The 21,788-nt window shown below is 49.4% G+C and overlaps 1 protein-coding gene across 1 annotated transcript in view; it reads right to left on the bottom strand.

Moving 5' to 3' along the window:
- Positions 1–5,969: 5,969 nt before the first annotated feature.
- The window catches only part of KREMEN1 (kringle containing transmembrane protein 1), an 83,489-nt gene continuing 67,670 nt past the window's right edge, over positions 5,970–21,788 (bottom strand). The window contains exons 6-10 of the mRNA XM_042781933.1: positions 19,015–19,168; positions 10,598–10,930; positions 9,586–9,744; positions 8,146–8,230; positions 5,970–6,138 (exon numbers count right to left, since the gene is read on the bottom strand). Of these exons, the coding sequence (XP_042637867.1) occupies positions 5,970–6,138; positions 8,146–8,230; positions 9,586–9,744; positions 10,598–10,930; positions 19,015–19,168 (900 nt within the window). The remainder of the gene's footprint in view (positions 6,139–8,145; positions 8,231–9,585; positions 9,745–10,597; positions 10,931–19,014; positions 19,169–21,788) is intronic.

The raw sequence follows: 21,788 nt of genomic DNA, 5'->3' as shown, positions 1-21,788 counted from the left end.
GCCCTGCCTTCGGGGACCAGTCTGTCTCCCAGCTTACCCCTGCCCCTCCCTGGCTGTCCTGCCAAGGCTCCTCTTCTGTATTGGTGTGTCCCAAGATACTGTTGTCAGCAGCCTTCTGGGGTCACCCTGGATGCTTCCCCAGGATTGTCATGCATTTCCATGTTTCCCTGTGCTGTGTTCTGCAGGCCAGGCCCTGGCTTGAGTCTCAGGCTGTCTATCCAATTGCCTCCTGGGCAGCTCTACCTCCATGCCGCACAGGGACTTCATTCCACGGATCTCACATAGCCTCAGCATGTTTTCTCTCACACCTGGTGTCCTTTTATGCCCCTATCTCAAATGGCACCTCTCTCCACCTGGGCACCCAACACCTGAGCATCATTCTGGCCACTTCCTTACTGAGCATCACCCTGGATGCTTTCTTACTCTGAACCCACCATACCTATTCTGCAATGAAAGGAACCGCTAACGTTTATCGAAAACATACGACAGGTAATAACTCATCACAACCTTATGAGGTAGGCACTATAATTCCATTTTGAACTAAAAAACCAAAACCCATTGTCTTTGAAACAATTCCAACTTATAGCAACCCTGTTGGACAGAGAACTGCCCTATAGTGTTTCCAAAGCTGTAATCTTTACAGAAGCAGACTGCCACATCCTTCTCCTGTTTAGTGGCAGGTGGGCTTGAACCGTCAACTTTTCAGCCAGTGTTCTGACCAAACACTTTAACCACTGCATCACCAGGACTCCTTAGCCCACTGTACAGATGAGAAAATAAGCATATAAGACCAGGTTCTTGCCCAAGGTCACATGGTAAGTGGTGGAGTTGGGATTCGAACCCAGGCAGTCTGGCCCCACACACATGCTCCTGACGTATGGACGTGGTCAGTCTCTCTCTCATCCTCGTCCTCCTCCGTCATCACTGGCCTGTGGGCTGGGCAGGCCTTCCCCTGTATCTCTGTCTTGACCTGTGCATGGAAGGAGCCTTCTGATCAGCCTTTTGTCCTTGGTCTTACCCTATCTAATCTGTTTCTCATAATGCAAGGAAGACATCCTTCTAAACTGGGAATCTGACATCACTTCCTGTTTTTCCTACACGGGTCTCACTGCTCATGATCAGTGGACTCTGGACCCTGACAGGCTGGGCACAGGGCTGTATTTTCAACAACGATGCATTCTCACCCTGGGCCTGAGTTTCCTCATCGGCAAAGTAAAAACCCAAACCAGTTGCCATCCAGTCAACTCCGATTCGTGGCTACCCTGTGTTTTATCAGATTTTTTGGGAGCACACGGTCAAGGTCTTTCTTTTCAGGTGCTTCTGTGGGGACACGAACCTGCAACCTTTTGGTTAGCAGCCAAAAGCATTACCGTTAGCACCACTCAGGGACCCCACTGGCAAAATGCGATCCAAAATACCCATTGCAAAGTGTCGTTAGGATATGCAGGGTGCCTAACACAGCAGGCACCTCTTACATGGAGCGTCTAAGGAGGCCCGGTAGCATAGTGCCTAAGGCATCTGACTGCTAACCAGAAGGCTGGCGGTTCAAACCCACCAACCACTCAGTGGAAGGAAGACTGGGTAATCTATTTCCATAAGGATTAATTGCCTTGGAAACCCAATGAGGGTCACCATGAGTTGGAATTGACTGGGTGGTAGTGGTTTTTTTTTTTTTTTTTTTTTTAATGGAGCTTCTATTCATATTAATATGGAAACAGGGAAAAGAGAGGGAAGGGGAGAACCGGTTGCCTGAAAGGCAAGGTGAATTCCACACAGCTTCATAATTACACACTTTCTCATTTTATCTTCATAACCCCTCTGGGGTGGGTACACTTACCTACGTTTTCCAAGTGAGGAAGCTGGGACTGCGAGTGGGCTGACTGACTCGAGGCCAGTTCAGACCGGGGTCTTTCTGAGTGCAGAGTCCTGAGCTCTGGCCACCACCCTCGGCTGCCTCCCTGGTGCAGTGCGTTCATTTGGTAAGCCCTCTCTCAGATCTCACCAGCTGAGGAGAGGCTGTAGGTCAAGGGCATGACAAGACCTGTGAGAATCTGAAGATGGTTAGTGACAGGAAGAACCAAGTGACTGGTGAGGCATGGGTTCCCATACGGTTAGAGGAGAACACGGGGAACACGCAGTCACCCAGCATGACACTTCCTGCATATCTGCGAGCTCTCTCCTATGCAAACAACAGCCAAGCTCCAGCACTCTTTCTACAACAATGAGAATATTTATTTTCTCCAGGCAGTAAAAATAACATTTTTCTCTCTTTTGTAAAAGTTAAGTACCATTACATTCCATTTTCTTAAATAACAAAATCCTAAAAATATATATTAAATTGTATACAGTGCGTCACACTTCATCTTATATTTTAAAATACATGATGTTTCTATTTTATTCTCAAAGTTGCATATTAAGAGCATATTTACAAATAAAGCCTTGTCCTCCAGAGTCAAGATCCCTGTGAGAAGGTGACTTTGGACGTGGGAAGGTCTGGCGCCGTGTGAGCTGGGGGTGGTAGCTCCTTGCAGGCAGGGAGAGGGGCCTCCAGTCTCTGCTTTTAAGACACTTCCCTGCTGAAGCAACAGTACCCCCCGACTCTCCTCCACAACCCCCTAAATGACTTCAACTTGGCAAGACAGGAGCCAGGAGCCGGCTTGCAGGGGATCTGAGGCTGAGGGCCAGAGCCACCCCAGGGGCTGCGCTGAGGCTGGAAGGTTTGAAAACACCCTACACCAGGGCAGCTGAGCTCAGAGACTTGGCCAGGAGGTAGAAGAGTGAGGAGAGTAAACAAGGACACCAGAGGAAACACAATCAAAAGATCAGCAATCCCCAAGCTAACAACCAAAGCGGACATAGACACGCAGAGATTCCCAGCCCAAGAAGGTGGCAGTTGGCTGGGAGGGGAGTGGGTAGCTGGCCTGGCTTGGAGTGGGGCGCGTGGGTCTGGGGAGGCCTCATCGGATGAGGGGACGGATCTGAGGCTGCCCACTTCTCTCTTTTTGTATTTATTTTAGCTATTGTTAGTGGTCATTGTAGGCCGTTCGCTTTGAAGTGCTTGGAAGGCTAAGTGCGCGGTGCCCCAGGGCTCATGGGGGCTTGGGGACGGTCTGGTTGACCGTGGCCAGAGCATGAGCCTGAGTTGGGGCTGGGCAGGTGTGGGAGTACGGCTGTGTTTGGGCCCACCCCACAGGTTTGCCTGCCGGACAGGACAATCACACTTAGAAGTGCTTTGATGTATCGGTGGGTTTCTGGCTGACTGGAATCCTGAGCCAGAATCCACCCTTCAGAAGTCACAGCCACCCAGTTACCTCACTGCTCCCCAGAGAGGCCTCAGGCCGGCTCCGAGAGGTGTGTATGGTGGTGGGGGGCATTGGGGTTCATTCCCACTGGTTACTGCTTCGCATGTGACAGGATAAGTGGAGAGAACACAGGCACTGTGTGTGTACCTCCCAGGACCACTGGGGACATCTCTAAGACCCTGCCCCATAGCTGCCCTAAGTCAGTCACCACAGAAGGAGGCCGGGTGCCACAATGAAAGCAGGCCGGGGATGGCCCGCCGGCTGGGGCAGGTCTGAAACTGAAGCAGCTTTGGGCATGGGCTTCAGAGCAGCCATCCGCCATGGCCCGTCCCTGAAGCGCCCTATGAAGGCCTCTGCGTCCCCTTCCACAGCCCTCTCTGTGCTCTGTAATTACCGTGTTCAGGGTCCCCCCTCGCCGATCTCCTCCAGCCCCCACGTTCTGGCTCGTGAAGTGGTTCCCTTCTCAGGTGCTCCCGTGGCCCCAGGCCCTCTGGGGGCGTCGATGACTGGCTCTAGCCTGGGCCTGGCCTTCATGGAGACTCAACCTGGGACAACTTACAGCCCTCTTTCCCCTGGTGTTATACCGAGCTGGGCGTGGGCTTCCCGCCCCTGCACCGGGGTCAACAAGAAGCCAGCCTGGGCATCGCAGTGTTTTCTGGGACCCCTGTCAAGGGCCACTCCGGCTGCAGGCTTCAGACAGGACACCAGGGTGGGGCCTGGCCTCTCTGGCCCAGATGGAGATGGAAGGGGAGCCGGCAAGCGTGGTACCTCAAAAGCCAGCAACCAGTGTGAGCCCAGGCTGCTGAACAACAGCCTCCCTGCTGGGGTGCACCCTTGCCGGGCCCGCATTCCCTTCACGCTGCTCACAGCTCTCCTTGCAGCACTGGGCCCTTCTGAGTGTACTGCCCGACACGTATGTCTGAGAGCAGGTTCCACAAAAGCCCGCAACAGCTGGAGGGAGACAGACGTGTGGGTATGTTTGCAGGGGTCCTTGTGCGGAACAAGCTTCGATCCTCCGGCCAGGGGCCTGCAGCAGCTGCTCCAGGGTAACCGCCCTTTCTAGACCAAGGCCTGAAGACAGCGCTGAGCGGCCCTGCTGTCTGCAGCCTTGTCTGCACAGGCCTCACGGTGCGCCTGGGCGGTGCCCCTGCCCCCAGTGGCCATGCTGCCTGGCCTCTGGGTGCCCCTGCCCGGCTCCTCCCAGCATCTCTCCTGGACGCGGGTTGCCGAGCGCCACCTCTCCCTGCGGATGCCTCCCAGCTGGCCCCAGCCTGCCCCTCGTCCTCCTGGCAGTGGGCAGGCACAGCAGGGTTGCCAGCGTGGCAGGACCCTGGGAAGGGCCTTGGCAGGCAGTGGCTCGGGGGGAGGTCGGCAAAGTGCTTTAGAGAGACCAAGGGCAAAACAGGCAACCTGGACCCAAGCGTCCAGGGGCGAGTCGTGCTCCGACAAAGAGCCCAGCGCGGGCTTCCCGAGAGGCGGACTGCTCTTCTCTCAGCCACTGCTGACGAAACCTGCGTTCATGTGGTGGCGACACGCAAATGAGGTGCAACCACTCACACCACCAATCTCAATCTCAGGACCCCACACCCTGCCTCTCACTCCGTCTCTACAATCCACCCAACATGTCTTAGGGAGGCCGGGGCACGGGACCAGGGGCAAGAGCCCTCTCCTCCACTTAGCCACTCCTAACTCCACTCAGGGCCACAGGAAGAGGCAGACAGGGCCCCGGCAGCTCAGCCCTCGGGCGCTTTTTTAGCTGGGAGACACCCGAGCCGGGCCTGCAGGCTCCAGGTCTCACATGGTGCTGCCCCAATTGCAGTGCAGCATTTTCACTCCGCTTCTGACTGACAGTCAAGGGGTTAGGAGTGAGCCTGGTGAATGAGGACGAGATGGGGGCCTGGCCCAGGTTCCCCAGGACCATGAGCTGCAGGACAAACCCAACCCTAAGAGCAGTTACTGAGCCTCTACCAGCTTCCAGTGAAGTCCGCTGCACGACTAAACGGATGGACTCTTAATGTGACCGGTCTTCACGCTTGCTCTACTAGTCACAGAGCTATGAAAACAGAGACACGGAAGGAAGCCTGCGGGGAGGCGTCAAGGTGACACGAACGAGGGCCTGCCAAGCTGGAGGAGCCCAGACTGACCAGAGGCCTGACAGCCAAGCCCCAGAGTCAACAGAGCATGGGGCCCTATGCTTTGGGGTTGCTAATGGCCAGGGGTACACACCAGGACCAGGCTAACCTCCAAGAGACCTCAAATTCTCCCTGTCTGGTCCTGTGCCAGAAGTGAAGACCAGAAAAATCTGATTCGTGGGCAGACAGGACAGAAAAGAAGCAAGACAGAGGCAACGTACAGCATGCCCGCCCGCCATCTGACAGCTGTCTAAAGGGCTGAGCCCAGTGCCCGACGCAGCCCCTGTCCCTCAGACCCACTGCTTCCAGGACAGACAGGGCCAGGGCGTGGGGACTTGGAGTCTCTCTCCTGAACACATCTGATCAAGCAGGGTGAACCCAGGCTGCACGGCCCTCCAGCAGCCCCTTCCTGTCTGTAGGCGGGTGTCTGAAGGGGCCAAGGGAGAGGCAGGGAAGTTGGTCAGAGGAGAGCCATGGGGAAGGCTCGACCCCACAGCCTGAGCTCACACAGGGATCTGGTGTCCTAGCCGGCCTTTTAGTCATTCACGAGGGGACTCCGGTCATCTTGTTGACTCTGACCCTTGAGCTTCTTCTTAAAGATGGAGATCGAAGTTGAAGGCTTGTAAAAAATGCTCCAGATTTCCCCTGAAGTCCCTGGTTGGCGGCAACCCCGAAGGTCTCCTGACGCAGGAACACGATGGGACCTGTCAGACACAACACAACCAAGTGTTTCAGCAGAGCAGAGAAGGCGTCCGAAACAGCCAACCGGCTCATGAGCTACCTGATACCACTAGTGGCTGCTGAGTGAGGCATCATGGCAGGTGTCAGAGGCCGTGAGGGTGAACCGTGTCCTGTGGGCATCGGGGCAGGTGTCAGAGGCCGTGAGGGTGAACCACTTCCTATGGGCAACGGGGCAGGTGTCAGAGGCCGTGAGGGTGAACCACATCCTATGGGTAATGGGGCAGGTGTCAGAGGCCATGAGGGTGAACCATGGCTTGTGGGCATCGGGGCAGGTGTCAGAGGCCGTGAGGGTGAACCGTGTCCTGTGGGCATCGGGGCAGGTGTCAGAGGCCGTGAGGGTGAACCGCGTCCTGTGGGCATCAGGGCTGCAGGACAGGGTACAGTCAAGCAGGTGCCAGCCTAGTATAACAGAGAACTTTCTAACTGACAAAATTATTCAAACTGGAAAGGGTTTGCCAGGGACATTACAGTTTTCAAATTCTTTTTCTTTTTTTAAATTAGCAGATCTTTCTTCAAATGATGTTTGTTCACCTGGAGTGCACCTAACTAAAAGAGCTTGATGAAGGCAAAAGTGCTCCGCTTGGAGGGGGCCTGTCTTACCGCTCACGCCTCCCCTGACCCTGTGTCAGCCCCAGGGCTGCCTGAGAGGGCACTGCAGAGGGAGGCTGGTACCAGGTGGGCATTAGCCCCATGCTTTGCAGGCACCGAGGGCCTTGGCTCTGCTGTGAGATGCTGGGCCCACGTGAAGTGTCCTGCTCTCTTGGGGCTGCAGGGGAAACGTGGCAAGGTGGGACCTGAGAGGCTTCCCTGGGACATGGGAGCGTGGCTTTTTAAAAATATGTAAAACAGGCATGACCGTGAGCTCAGGAAATGAGAATAAGGACATTGTCTCCACTGGAAAAGGTGAAGTTGAGGGTAGAGACGCCTGTGTCGTGCGACAAGGTAGAAATACAGGAAAGGACTGTGGCAAAAGCAGCCCTCGTCATGCAACAGGGGAGCCCGCACTTAAAGCACGGAGCGTCTGCGGCAGAGGGCAAGCGGAAGAGCGGGAGAAACTTGGCGGCTCTGGCTGGACCCAAATGTTCAGGAAGGCCTTGAAACGGGGAGCATCTGCCCTGGGGACCCCACAAAAGACAGAGGAGGGGCCCAGGAAAAACGAGGCACACAAATATCGGCGGCACCAACAACTCCCCTTTCTTGGAAGGTGGAATTGTCAAATGTGAGCAGCACAGTAAGGAAGAGATATGAGTTTTTTTTTCCCTTCAAGTTAGTCTGAATTGAAGGCTGAGACTTCTATAGCTTTGCAAATAATTGTTTTAATTTGCAAGCAAGAGTTAGAAACGTGAGAATCCTCATCCTAACAGTGCTTCCTAGTTTACTGGGGGAGGGGGGGACAGTAATACGTTGCCATTGAGTGGATTCTGACTCACGGTGACCCCATGTGTCGGAGAAGAACTGTGCCCCGGAGGGTTTTCCGGGGCTGGTTTTACGGACGTACACAGCCAGGCCTCTCTGCTCAGGTGCCTCCCGGTGAACGTGAACTGCCAGCCTTTTGGTTGGCAGCCAAGTGTGTTAATTATTGTACCACCCGGGGACTGGGTATCTGGAAGACACCAGGAAATACGTCTGGTTTGTCCCAGGGTTCTCTGCTCTTGCATAAAGATCTTTTCATAGCACCAGCGGCATCAAAAGATGGAACTGTTGTTTTTTGATGCCCAGACGGTTGCAATCCTCCTTGAAATCATATCCTTTGGACATTGGAGCAAACACAATCCCCCTGACCTCTGAGATTTGTCCAGTTGTACATTTCACTCTGCAGAGGATGAGGGCTGTCTAATGCCTGACGTCGCCTAGTCTGAGGGCTTTGGAGTCACACTCTGATATCACAGTTGTACCCAGACAGATGAAGCACCAGAGAAAGGAATCCGGAGGCTTCCCCTTCCCGGGCTCCAGCTACCCTCTGTACTCACTTGAACGTGACGTGCAGAAGTATCTTGGCGACAATCGCTGTGACTGTGAGAATGAGGAGAGTTGCCAGGCCATACACCGTCCATCCTGCAAGTACAAAAGACAGGTCTGTGGGGCCTGTTTGTGCCTGGTTTTCAACAGACGGTATGTTGGAAGCCCCGAGTAAACACTGGGAGCTCAAGGAGGCAGGGCTGGCTGGGGAGCCCTCTGTAGGTGGGGAGCGGCCGCGGGAGCAGCTGAGAACTGGGCTGAGCACGGAGCCCCAGGCTTTCTGAGCACTTCACCTCGTTCCAGAGCTCACTCCTGGGGAGAGGCAGGGTTGGGTGGTCCAAAAGTCACCGGGCTCAGAGCTGAAATGGGTCTGTCTCTGCCGCTGGAATCCCTGGGCAACCTCAGGGGGTTTACATAGTCTCCGGGCCTTGGTGTCCTCATCTGAGGAATGAGATGTGTGGCCTATGAAACGGTCCTGGGATACAGCAGAGCAATCACAGGTGTATCACAGAGCAAGCCCTGCGGCGGCTCTGACCTTCCATGCTGGGCCCTACAGGGACCCCAGGAGCAGTCTGAAATCCTTTAGGCTAGGTAATTGCTAAGGAGCTCTGGTGGCGTGGTGCTAAAGCATTTGACTGCTAACCAGAAGGTTGGTGGTTCAAACCCACCAGCCACTCCTTGGAAGGAGGACTGGGCAATCTACTCCGTAAAGATATACAGCCCCAGAAACCCAATGGGGGTCACTGTGAGTTGGAATTGACTCCATGGCAGTGAGTTTGGTTTTGGTTTAGGTAACTGCTACCAGTACCCTCCAGCTCTCCCAGCTCATGAAGTCTTCGACTTCCTTGGAGAAAAGAGGGACTGGAAGTATGTCCCCACCCAAGCAGCTAGCTTAAGCCACAAGACCGTACCCGCTCTCTCCCTTTCCTGTGTGCCTCTTCTTCCTAAGTCTTATAGTTTTGCTTCTTGTCTTCTCCTCCCACTTAGAATAGAAGCCACAGGAGCCTAGGCATTTGTTTGGTCCTCTGTGTTAATGCCAAGAACAGTGGTTGGCACTATGGAAGCACTTAACTGTCTTTAGAATGAGTGAATGCATGGAGCTTTTGCAAATGCTAGTAAAGTTGGAGAGCTACCACCTGGAACTCTAGAGAGATCATCCCAAAGTGAGGAAACACTGCTGATGAGCTACAGGGTGTACAACACGCAAAAGGCACATGCTGGATCCCGGGAGGGGACCACTTGCCCCCCAGGGCCCCCAAGACTAAGGAACCAAGATAAGGAGAAGATTTCCTTCAAAGGCCAGGACAGACTATAGATCATGGGACCACTACCTCCAACCCACCTCTGAATATGAAACACCCAAGAGCACTTCTGTTTCTGTAGCTGCCAAGAGCGCTACCTTCAAACTCTGGGACTTCCACCCTGTACTGCTAATGCCTGTGAACTGGTACCTGGGACGGCCTGAGGTGGGTGGCTGGGGCTGGTGGTGATGGCGTAGAGGACCTTGGAGGACCAGGCAGCACTGACACTGAGGTTGGCCTGCTCGGTGATCACCTCGGCCAGGGTCTGGTTGACGGCGGGTGTCTCCTGTGGCTGCTCTTCCTTGACGGCTGGAAGAGCAAAGAAATTAAGTGGGGGTGAAGATGGATGGAGACTACAGAGGGCTACAGAGGAGGAGGGCGGTGGTTATGAGAGGGGGCTCTTAGATTCAATCCTGGGTATAGAACTCTTCGGGGAATAGCTCCACCCACTCTGCTGACCCCAAAAGCAGAACCTATCAGGCTCTGGCACTGAAGAAGCTGCCAGCTCCTCATTATCTGATTGACCTCTCTGCAGACACCTGAGCACACTCTGTAGGTGTCTTGCATCTTTGCAGCTATAGTCCCTCTGCCGGGAAGGCCTTCTTTCTTCCAACCCATCGACCACCCCGATCTCACTGTTCTTCAAGCCTGTCCCATCTCGGGGGAGGCCACACACGAGCTCTTCTCAAGGCCCTGCCATTGCTACCCAGGATGACACACACTGGGTCTCAGACACCTCCTCGTGTGTTGGCAAAGAGATATGCCCAGCACATGTGTTCACACTACAGGGGTGCTCTGCCCCGGAAGGGTTTGAAGAAAGATGGTCAGTCAGTCTTTTGGAATTGGCTGGAAAGTTTAGAGGCAAGAGGATGACCAAAAAGACCTCTTTAGATCCTTCCAACTCTACCAACCCCAAATCTTTGTTACGTTTTTACGCCCTCTCTCACCATGAGAGCTATTGTGAGTACTGAAATAGCAAAGTTGACAGGTGTCACACCTTTCCTCTATCATGAAACATAAACAAGTTATGAAATGGGAGGTCAGAGAATCCACAGGTTGAATCAGTAGTCCCTGAGTCCCAGCAAGAACCACCCAAGTGGGAGAGAAGGCCGAGTCACACAGATCTTGAAGGATTGGTCCCCAATGGGCGAGGTTGTCTTACCTTGGTATAGGACTGCAAATCCCTGGGCCTGATTGATGCGATCAGAGAAGAAATACAAAATGACAAAATCCAGAGAGACATTGAAGGACAAAGGGGGGTGGTTCCTTCCACTGAAGCGGACCAGGACCCGGTGGGTGTAGCCGTCCAGCAGCTCCACCATGTCTGCGGAATCCCTGATGTCAAACAAGGTGAAGTTGAAGTGGATGTGGGAGGCCCCTGGGACACGGATGGTCCAGTAGCACACCCTGCCTGTGGCATAGGTGTCGGGAAAGTCCGGGGAGTAGACCACTGCAGTCATGGCTGAGTAATTCCCACCACAGGCGCCCACGAGAGCTGGGGAGACAGAAGGACACCAGGCCTCAGTGTGGGTCTCAGCCACAGGGCGTGCTTTCCAACTTGGTTACAAACAAGACTCTCCCTAACTAATGCGATCCAGGTTGGGGTGCAGTATTATTTTCCTATCTACAAAACCAGCTTGTCTTATGTTTCCGGATCAGATCACAAAATGAACAAACCCTGCACAAATGGCTGTGGAGGCTTTTCTCTTTTGCCCGGGAGACCTTTGGGGTGAGTGTGCAGAGCGGCGGTGTGGCCTGGGTCGGGGCCGGGCTGGAGCCAGAGAGTCTGGATTCCGGCTGGCTGGGCCATGGGATCCCAGGGCTGCACCTCCCTTGCAGGCCTCTCGCTTTTCTGTTTCGAGGATGGACAGACCACCACCTGCTCCTGTATTGTATGAATGCGTCAGGGCAGATGACACAGAACATGTAAAAATACTGGACCCATCTGGAAGGGGGGCACTCGATAAAGTAAGGTTGTAAAAAGAGAAGGGCTTTACAGCTGCACAGGCAGCCCTGATACATTAGAGGAGCAACACTTGTGTGAGAGGGCCAGGCTCAGTTCCCAAACAACAACTCACGGCACAATGAATGTGCTGAACAAAGGAATAACCTTCAGAACAGGGGAGACACACTGGATTCCTTTCACTGTGCTGACCACATCCAATCTCTCGACTCCTGTTATTGCATCGGTAGGTTCCAGGGAAGGGACACGCCATTCCACCGTACCTTACGCAGTGAAATGTAAGATCCCAGACACGAAAGTCCTTGAGAGGACACGTAGCAGGGCTTTGCCATTTACTGATTATGAATGTGAACAAGTTACTTAACCTCTGTATTCCTCCGTCTCCTCATCTATAAAACGAAAGTGATAATGGTGTCTCCTTCATGGACTTAGAAGAATTAAATGAGTTAGTACATGTGAAGTGTTTCTTACAGGGTCTGGCACACAGTACAAGCTCATTGAACAGGAGCTATTCTAGGATTATTTGAAAAGAATAAAATATGCACAATAAATCGGTATTTCAGTAGCAAACCAAAACCTAACTCACTGCCGTTGAGTTGGAACCGACTCAGCAACCCCTCCTTGGGTTTCTGAGGCAGTATCACTATGGAAATACATTGCCCAATCTTCCCTCTGAGGAGTGGCTGGTGGGTTTGAACCTCTAGCCTTCTGGTGAGCAGACAAATGCCTTAGGCACTATGCCACCAGAGCTCTCCTCAATAGCAAAGGTAGGCCTTAACTGTAGAATTTTTGATCCTCAGGTATCTGCCATGCTAACAGTACATCCGATTCAGCAATTTTGAGAGCACACACATGATATCTACGGTGAATCATTAAAATACAATGACAATACAACAGGATACCTGAATCTTACTTTTTGGAGGGGGATTAGCCAGACACACACAATGTGGGCAGGTGGAAGGTTGGGAATATACCCCCAGTGGCCTCAAGGGGAACAGACCTCGGACCTCTCAAGGGGCCAGTGTTCCTGCCTTCTGTGATGAAGTGTACGAAATACAGTTATTAACACAGTCATGGCAATCAGAGCCCACCATCCTTAGGCCCTCCGTCTTCTCCACCATTAATCTCTTTCTTTTCCACTAGGATGAAGGCAGGGGTCTTGGCCTGTGGGACCTTTGGCAAAATACTGAACTTTCATGAGTCTCAGTTTTCTCATCTGGAAAAATAGGGATAATGGTAGCTGCTTCACTGTGAGAAATAAGGGAGACAATGCACATGAAATAAACAGCACAGTGCCCACCAGGTGATGAGTACTCAACAATGCTATGCAGTAAGGCCCCATCCATGTGACTAATTCCTCCCACCAGAGCCTTGAAGCTGACAGGGTCCCGAGAAGCCCAGGTGGTCTCAGTAACCCACTGTTGATTCCAGTCCACCTGCTCTTCTCTCTGGTTCTGTTCATTCAATAAATTGTAATTCCAGGGCTGAAGAGGTCTGGAGTCTCCATCAGCACTGTGTTTACAGAGGGCACGTGAGCAACCTAAGTTCACGAGAGCTGGCTGAAAATGAGCCTGTGACAAATTACCTGCTGGTGTGGCGACGGCGACCGCGCAGGCAGCTTCCGCCAGCTACCCATCATCAGCCTCTAGAGCTGAGGAACCCGGAGCACTTCCCTGATTACCAGAGAGCAGTCAGACCTCATGGACATTCGGAGACCTAGATTTGAGCTGTAACTGGTAGCGTGGCCTGATGTTCTGGAAGCAGAGACCGTAAACTGCTCCCTTCTCATCCTCTAACGCCTCTTCCTGTTTCTGTAGAGACAGCTTTACCTTCACAAACTACGGGACAGTCTGCCGTCACCAGCTCCCAAATGCTCAGCTCGATCCAACGGGTCACAAGGATTCGCGTGAGGATGCGCTTGAGCTACTTAAAATATTTCACTCTCTACAGATGCAACGGAGCCCTGGTGGCACGGTGGTTAAGTGCTCGGCCACTAACCAAAGGGCTGGCGGTTGGAACCCACCAGGTGCTTTGCAGGATAGAGTCTGCTTCTGTAAAGATCACAGCTTTGGAAACCACACAGGGCAGTTGTGGTCTGGGCCACAGGGTCACGATGAGTCGGAATCAACTCGACAGTAACGGGTATGGTGTGGTGGGACTTTAGAGAGTACTTCGACAGTGCTGCATTTGTGCCTTTCTTTGCAGACCAGTGAGGTATGAGTTATGGGGCTGGCTACTGTCAAGGGCTTGGAAGACCAGAGTAGACCACCCTGCAGAGTGCCAACCTTCTAGTGCCTGAGTGAATGGAAGCCAGAGAGGACAGCTTCTGGATAGTCACCTTAGGGCCAATTTAATAATAATTAGAAAAACTGGGCATACTTTGCTTACTTGAATTTTAAGTAGTAAACTGGATGCATTATTATGATCTACTTTATTATTGTTAATAAAAGGGGTTCTTCTATTTAGTCATTGAAATAGATTAAAAATGTGGCAAAGCAAGGTTTAAATCCCGGCTCTGGCACTAGCTTGGATAAATTATCTTTCGACTTGCATTTTTCTCATCAATAAGGCTGTTGTGAGGATTAAATAACATAAAATATACAAGAGCACCTGGGGTCAAGGCTCATGCACAGCACACACATGTAATAAAGCAATCTACTTCCTTATAATTAGAATGATAATTATAGGTTTTTCATTATAATCAGTTCATTTTAGTGTACCTTTGTGTGAGGAGTGGTACTGTCCCCTGGATCAATTTCCAGTACCAAAGTCAATACTTGGTATGTGAATGACTTTAAACCATATTATCTCCAAGAGCAGTATTTACACCTCTAGTAGAGGCAGTGTACTAAATACAACAGATAATTTTATCTGCTGCACAGCAGATACCCAATAAAATGCTGCATGAAAAACTGTTACATAAAAATTATACTCTTTCTTATAATTGAGATAAAATTCACACAACCATTTAAGTGGTTTTAAAGTGTAAACAATTAGTCCAAGGGACTGGTAGACCATGTGATCCTCAGCCTGTATGAGCATGAGACCAGAAGAACTAGATGGTGCCTAGCTACCACTGTCAACCACTCAGAAGGGGGGATCAATGCAAGATATCCTGGATTGAGTGGGAGAACAATGTGGAACAAAACTCAAAATCATTAAAAAAAAAAAGAGGCCAGGTTTGCTGGTCTGATAGAGCCTGGCAAGACGCCTGAGACTGTGGCCTCTAGTTCCCCTTCAGGTCTGGAATTGAACTCATTCCTGCGGCTGCCAGCCAAACAACAGACAGGCACATGGGGTGAGCATTTACATCAGGTAGATACACTCCCTGCAGTGATCAAGCATGGGAGAACAGAAGGGCAGCGTTTGCACAGGGAGACAGCTAGGGGGTTGGGTGGGCCGTGGGAGTACATGGGAGGGAAGGACACAGGGAAGAGGTAACTATGGGAAGGAAGTGGGAAGAGAGCTGCTACATTGTAAGGAATTACAGTCAGTGTCATGAGATGAACTGTGTACGAACTGCTGTATGGAAAATGAATTGGCTCTGTAAACTTTCACCCAAATCACAATAAAAATTAAAAATAAAATAAATAGTTTTCAGGTATGTAATTCAGTGGTTTTTAGTACGTTCGCAATGCTGTGCAACCAACACCACTACCGAATTTCAGGACGTTTTCATCACCTCAAACTTAAACCATAACCAGGAAGCAGTCACTTCCCCATCTCCCGTTCCCCCAGTCCCTGAAAACTACTAATTTGCTTTCTGTTTCCATGGACTTGCCTGTTCTAGACATTTCATGTAAACAGAATCAGACAACATGCAGCCTTGTGTGTCTGGTTTCTTTCACTGAGCATAATGTTTTCAAGGTTGATCCACGTTGCAGCATGTATCGTATTATAGCTGTTTATATGGCTGAACAATATTCCGGTACATGGATATACCACATTTCGTTTATCCATTCATCAGATGATGGGCATTTGGGTCATTCCCACTTCTTGCCTATAATAATGCTGCTATGGACATTTGTGTTCAAGTTTTTGTTTGGACATATGTTTTCAATTCTCTTGGGTACACACCTAGGCGTGAAATTAGGGGGGCATAAGGTTGGGCAATCTGCTTCCGTAATGATTCTGCCTCGGAAACCCAAGGAGGGGTCGCTATGAGTTGGGTCCGACTTGATGGCACATAACAACAACAACAAAGGTAATTCAACGTTCAGTATTTTGAGGAACCACCAAACCGTTTTCCACAGGCTGCACCATTTTACATTCTCACCAGCAGTGTATGAGGGTTCCAATTTCTCCACATCCTCACCAATACTTGTAATTTTCCATTTTTTTAAACAAATTAAAACTATAATCTATTCTAAGTCAAACAACAGGGAGTGAGTCCATGCACACTGCTTCTGTTGACTCTCTAGTCTCAAAGCGTCTTGGAAGTGTGAGCCCAAGAAGGTTACCTACCCTCCTAGGACTCTTGTCTGTAACATGAGAGTGATATTAGTAAAAAGGTAGGGTCTTGGTGGTGCAGGGGTTAAAGCATTTGGCTGTTAACCAAAAGGTTGGAGGTGCGAACCTATCAGCCATTCCACAGGAGAAAGACACAGCAGTCTCCTCCTGAAAAGATTTACAGCCTTAGAAACCCTACATAGCAGTTCTGTTCTGTCCTAAAGGATCATTATGAGTTGGAATCAACTCGATAACCCTGGGTTCAGTCTGGAGTAACAGTAATGCTATCATGGATTGAATCATGTTTCCCTAAAACATGCACTGAAATCCTAGTCCTTGTACCTATAAATATGACTGTTTGAAATAGGCGTCTTCTTTTACGTCACTGAGGTCATATCAGTGTAGGGCTGTGAATCCTAAACTTAATCAGGTGAGTTATAAAAAGGGCAGGGGGCACACAGAGACACACAGAGGAAGGTGGACTCCAAGGAACACCCAGGACGCCAACCTGGGAATTCCTGGGCCACTGACGAGGAAGGAGCCCCCACCTGCCTCAGCCCCCTGAATTCGGACTTCCAGCTGACACTTCCAAACTGGAGAGCAAATACATTTCTGTCCTTGAAAGCCACCCACCTGTGATATTTCCGTTAAGGCAACAAACAAACACCAAAAACCAAACTCACTGCCATAAAGTTGATGCCAACTCACAGCGACCCTGTTTGGGTTTCAGAGGCAGTAAATCCTTACCGAAGTAGATTGCCCCATCTTTCTTCTGCGGAGCAGCTGGTGGGTTTGAACTGCCAATCTTCCGGTTAGCAGTCAATGCCTTAGGCAGTGTGCCACCACCAGCAAACTAAGACAAATGCTTACCTCAGATGGCTGCTGGGAGGATTCAATGTGATAATGTATACAAAGCTTTCATTATACCAGATAGTTTGTTTGTTTTTTAACAAGGCATTTTGTAAACTCAGCCAACATACTCTCCTGAGTTAGGCATCAAGGCAGAGAATCTTAAATACCCTATGGAAACGAAGAGTTAAACAGATTGCAGTGTGTATGACCGGCCAACATTCTTTTTTTATACATAATTTATTTTTGTGGTTGGTGTTGAGAACATACACAGAACGTGAACCATACAACACTTTCTGTGTGCACGGTTCAGTGGCACTGACTACACCCTTTAAGTTGTGCAACCACTCGCACCCTCCTTTTCCAAGTTCTTATTTGCCAACTACTCCTCCCCAAGCATTAGTCAAGGTTTAGTCTTCAGGTGCAGCAAAGGTACTAAACCAAGCACTGCCCTTGAAATAGCAGGATGTATGTTGTTGTTGTTGTTATTTGCCATCGAGTCGGCCCCGACTCATAGCGACCCCTCCTTGGGTTTCCGAGGCAGTATCACTACAGAAGTAGGATTGCCCAACCTTCCTTCCGAGGAGTGGCTGGTGGGTTTGAACCGCCAGCCTTCTGGTTAGCAGTCAGGTGCCTTAGGCACTATGCTACCAGAGCTCCTGCAGGATGTATAGCAAGCCAAAGAAACTCTGGTGGTGCAGGGCCTAAGGCATTTGACTGCTAACCGGAAGGTTGGTGGTTCAAACCCACTAGCCACTCCTTGGAAGGAAGGTGGACAATCTACTTCAGGAAAGATTTACTGCCTTGGAAACCCAACAGGGGTCACTATGAGTCAGAATTGACTCAACGGCAGTGAGCTTGTTTAGTTTTTGGTTACAGCAACTAAGCTAAAAAGATCAAAAGTGACCACATGAGTTCCGCAGGCCAGTCCCCTGGCCCAACACAAACACACTTTAGACAGTATCTAAGCGACAGTCTGCCAAAGGTCTGGGTCTAGGTTTTGCAGTCACCATAAGGAGTGAGTTGAATTGTGTACCCCAAAAGAGATATATTTCAGCCCTCACCCCAGTACCTGAGAATGTAACCATATTTGGAAACAGGGTCTTTGCAGATGTAATTAAGTTAAGATGAGGTCATACTGGATCAGGGTGAGCCCTAAACTTAAAGACTTATAGGGAGGAAGGGATTGGGAGACAGGCATGCACATACAGAGACCCAGAAAGGAGACACGGAGAAGGCCATGTGAGGTTGAAAGCAGAGACTGGGCTGATGCAGCTATAAGCCAGCAGCCATAGCAGCTATTAGGAAGGAACAAAGAAGCCTTCTTCCTGGAGTCTTCAAAAGGACCATGGCCTTGTCAACACGACTCTGGACTTCTGGCCTCCAGAGCTGTGACAGAGTACAATTCTGTTTCAATCCTCTCAGTTTGTGGTAATTGGTTATGGCAGACCTGGGAAACTAACAGACTAAATGACATTTTTGCTTACAACTGAGCCACTGTGCCTGGTTGAGGTGCCAGGAGTGTATCTACTTTAGCCTAATGGGTACCAAAGACACTCTAGACTCTATGTACTTCTTGGTGACCTCGAGCCTTGTCTCTTGTCTGCCTCGTTTGTGAGTATCTCCTTTCTGCCATCTTAAAATCCAGTGCTGGCTTGGTGCCTTGACTCTCATAAAGCCTCAGGACCACCGAGAAGCACAAGGGTGAGGTGGGCGAAGATGAGAGGCCGGGGCCCAGCGGTGAGAAGAAGGGGTTGGAGAGGTCAGATCCATGCTCCACTCAGAGCACACTCTGCCGCTAGTCTGAACCTCACAAGTGTGGCAGGCCAGAGAGGAGGGCATCAGGGTACTCTCAATATGAAGCTTGGAAAAACTGGAAGTATATGCTTTCTTCTCTGCCACATGACAATAGGATATAAATCCCAAATACCTTCAGAAAAAAGAAAAGGCTTGCAAATTACATTAAGAGGATATCCAACTAGATATTGAACAGTTATGTCAGTGTCTGTGCTGAATCAGAAAAATGTTCTTTTCTAGGTTGTCTTAAGTATCTCTCAAGAGGCCACTTCTCTTTAGAGCACTTGGCACAACTGTAATTAATTACTTGTTACATCTTTCCTTCCAGAGGGCAGGGGCTGAGGCTTTTTGCTCAGTGATGTATCCTCAGGGTCTGCTCAGTGCCTGGCCTACAGCAGGTGCTGAGTGAGTGTTGCCAAGTGAACGAGTGAACATGGCAGAGGCGGAGAGCAGGCGGGCTGGTTCCCCTGCCCCAAGGATTCCCATGTCTTCTTGGGCAGTGATGAGCAGGATATACTCACTGTCAAAGAGGATGATCCTGCCGTCACCACCACAAGGCTGGGTGTGATCCCCAAAGCAGACGCTGTTGCATTCGGTACTGGCCGCCTCTCCGTACTTCCAGTAATCAGGATTGTTGCCACAGAAGCAAGCATAGCCCGACTCCATCCCGGCAAACTGCCACAAGAGAGAAACAGCACAAGGTAAGTGTTCACCAGGGGTGTCAGGTCCCAGCAAGCAGTCGGCCTCATCTTCCCAGGCCACCCTTCCCTGGGACCTCTCTCTTGTCTCACTCTCACCACACCACATTCCAAGCTGACCATCAACTAAGCACCACAACACTTCCCCCTTCAGTGAGCGCTCCTTTTTAATGCTTGCATTTCCACCGTATTTGTGTAACTTATTTGCATAAGTGTTAAAGGGGTGGAACTCCATAAACTTGAAACATTCCTAATAACTAAAAATGTTATTGAAAGTTGATTATGTGCCAAGTACTAAGTGCTTTACAGCTAATCTTCACAGCAAACTTTTTAGAAATTTATTTTATTTTTGTTGTTGGTGAGAATATACACAGCAGAACAGACACCAATTCACGATTTCCACAAACACCACTGAATGACACCGATGACGCTGGGTTGTGCAACCATTCTCACCCTCCTTTTCTGAATTATTCCTCCCCTGTCAACATAAACTCACTGCCCCCTGAGTTTCTTATCTAACCTTTCGAGTGGCTGTTGTCAGTTTGATCCCATGTAGATAGCTCTTAAAAGAGCATAATATTCAAGGTGGGCATTCTTTACCAGTTTAGCTAAACTATGAGTGGGTTTTAAGAATAATTCAGGGGATAGTTTTCGTTAAAGGTCTAAGATGACCTCAGGGCAATAGTTTCAGAGGTTCATCGAGTTTCCATGATTCCAGAAAGTCTGCATCCCATGAGAATTCTGCAATTTCTCACAGCAAACTTATAGATGCCATTTTAAAATGTTTTGTATTTTCATACAGTAAAACTGACTTTCTTGGTGTACAGTTCAGTAATTTTAACACATGAATAGTTATGTGCAACTACCCAGAGTCAGGATACAGAACTGTCCCATCATTCCCCAAAACGCCCTCAGTGTGATTCCTTTAGAGTCCTCCTTTCCATAACTACAGGAGCTCTGGTGGCACACCCGTATTGCCCTGGTAACTAGCATCTAAGTCATCTAGTGCTGCTATAACAGAAATACCACAAATTTCCTCCTTCTAGGAAGCCAGAAGTCTGAATTCAAGGTGCTGGCTCTAGGGGAAGGCTTCCTTTTTCTGTGGCTCTGGAGGAAAGTTCCTGTCTCTTCTGCGTTTCTGCTCCTAGGCAATCTTCATGTCGCTTAGCATCTCTCTTCTCCATCTCTGCTTCCTTGCTTGTTCTAATCTGCTCCTTTTATATCTTGTAAGAGACTGACTCAAAACATACCTTATACTGATCCTGCCCCATTAACATAATGAAGACAACCCATTCCCAAATGGGATTATAAGCACAGGCATAGAGCTTAGATTTACAACACGTAGTGTTTGGGGACACAATTCAATCCATAACAACTAGTGATGCCAAACAACTTCTCTTGCGTTTATTAGTCATCCATGTATCTTTGGTAAAATGTCCGCTGCTCATTTTTTCATTAGATGATTTGTCTTTTTATTGTTGAGTCATAAGTGTTCTTTATATGTTCTTGATACTAGACCTTTACCAGATGCAAATACTTTCTCCCATTCTGTGGGAAGTCCTTCCAATTTTAATCAAATCCAATTTATCCATGTTTTCCTTGATTGTGTGTGCTTTTGGTATCATAACTGAGAAACCACTACCTAATCCAAGATTGTACAGATTTACACCTATGTTTCCTTCTAAGAGTTGTGTTGTTTTGGGTCTTAAATTTAAGTCTTTGATTCATTTTGAGTTAATATTTGTATATGGTGTGAGGTAGGGGTCCAAATTTGCTCTTTTTACATGTTGGAAAGACTATTCTTTCTCCACTGAATAATCCTGGCATCCCTGGCAAAAATCAATTGCCCATAAACATATTAATTTATTTCTGAACTCTCAATTCCACTGGTCTATATGTCTATCCTTATGCTAGTACCATAGCTCTTTTTTCAGTAGTATAATTTCAAGTTAATTTTTATCTATGGTGAGTTAAGGATAAAGGTTCATTTTTCTTCATAAAGACTTCCAGTTTTTCTCCAGAACCATTTGTTGAAAGACTATCCTTTCTTCCACTGAAGTAACTTGGTACCTTTGTTGAAAATCAGTTGTCCATGTAAATGCAGGTCTATTTCTGAATTCTGCTTCATTGATCTACAGCAGAGCTCAGAAATATTTTTTTCTATGAAGGTCAAATAGTAAATATTTTAGACTTTGTGGGCCATGTGATCTGTCACAACTACACATCTTTGCTATTTTGGGATAAAAGCAGCCACGGACGATATGCAAATGAGTAGATGTCTTCATGTGCTAACAGAAGGAGCCCTGGTTTCACAGTGGTTAAAGTGCTTGGCTGCTAACTGGAAGGTTGGTAGTTTCAACCCACCAGCTGCTACCCAGGACAGAAATGCTGCAGACTGCTTCTGTAAAGATCACAGCCTTGGAAACCCCATGGGGCAATTCTGCTCTGTCCCATAGAGTTGTTATAAGTTGGAACTGACTTGATGGCAATGGGATGGGTGTATGCCAATAAAATTTTATTTATAAAATAGGCAGGTAGTAGGATTTGGCCTGTAAGTCATTGTTGCTGGTTCCTGGTCTACACAACTATTCTTTTTT

Source organism: Orycteropus afer, unplaced genomic scaffold, assembly GCF_000298275.1.
Source record: "Orycteropus afer afer isolate SDZICR_OR568_19922 unplaced genomic scaffold, OryAfe1.0 scaffold00197, whole genome shotgun sequence".
In the NCBI taxonomy this organism is placed as follows: Eukaryota; Metazoa; Chordata; class Mammalia; order Tubulidentata; family Orycteropodidae; genus Orycteropus; species Orycteropus afer.
The sequence above is the reverse complement of the archived record's forward strand: the minus strand, read 5'-3'. Positions and strand labels throughout refer to the sequence as shown.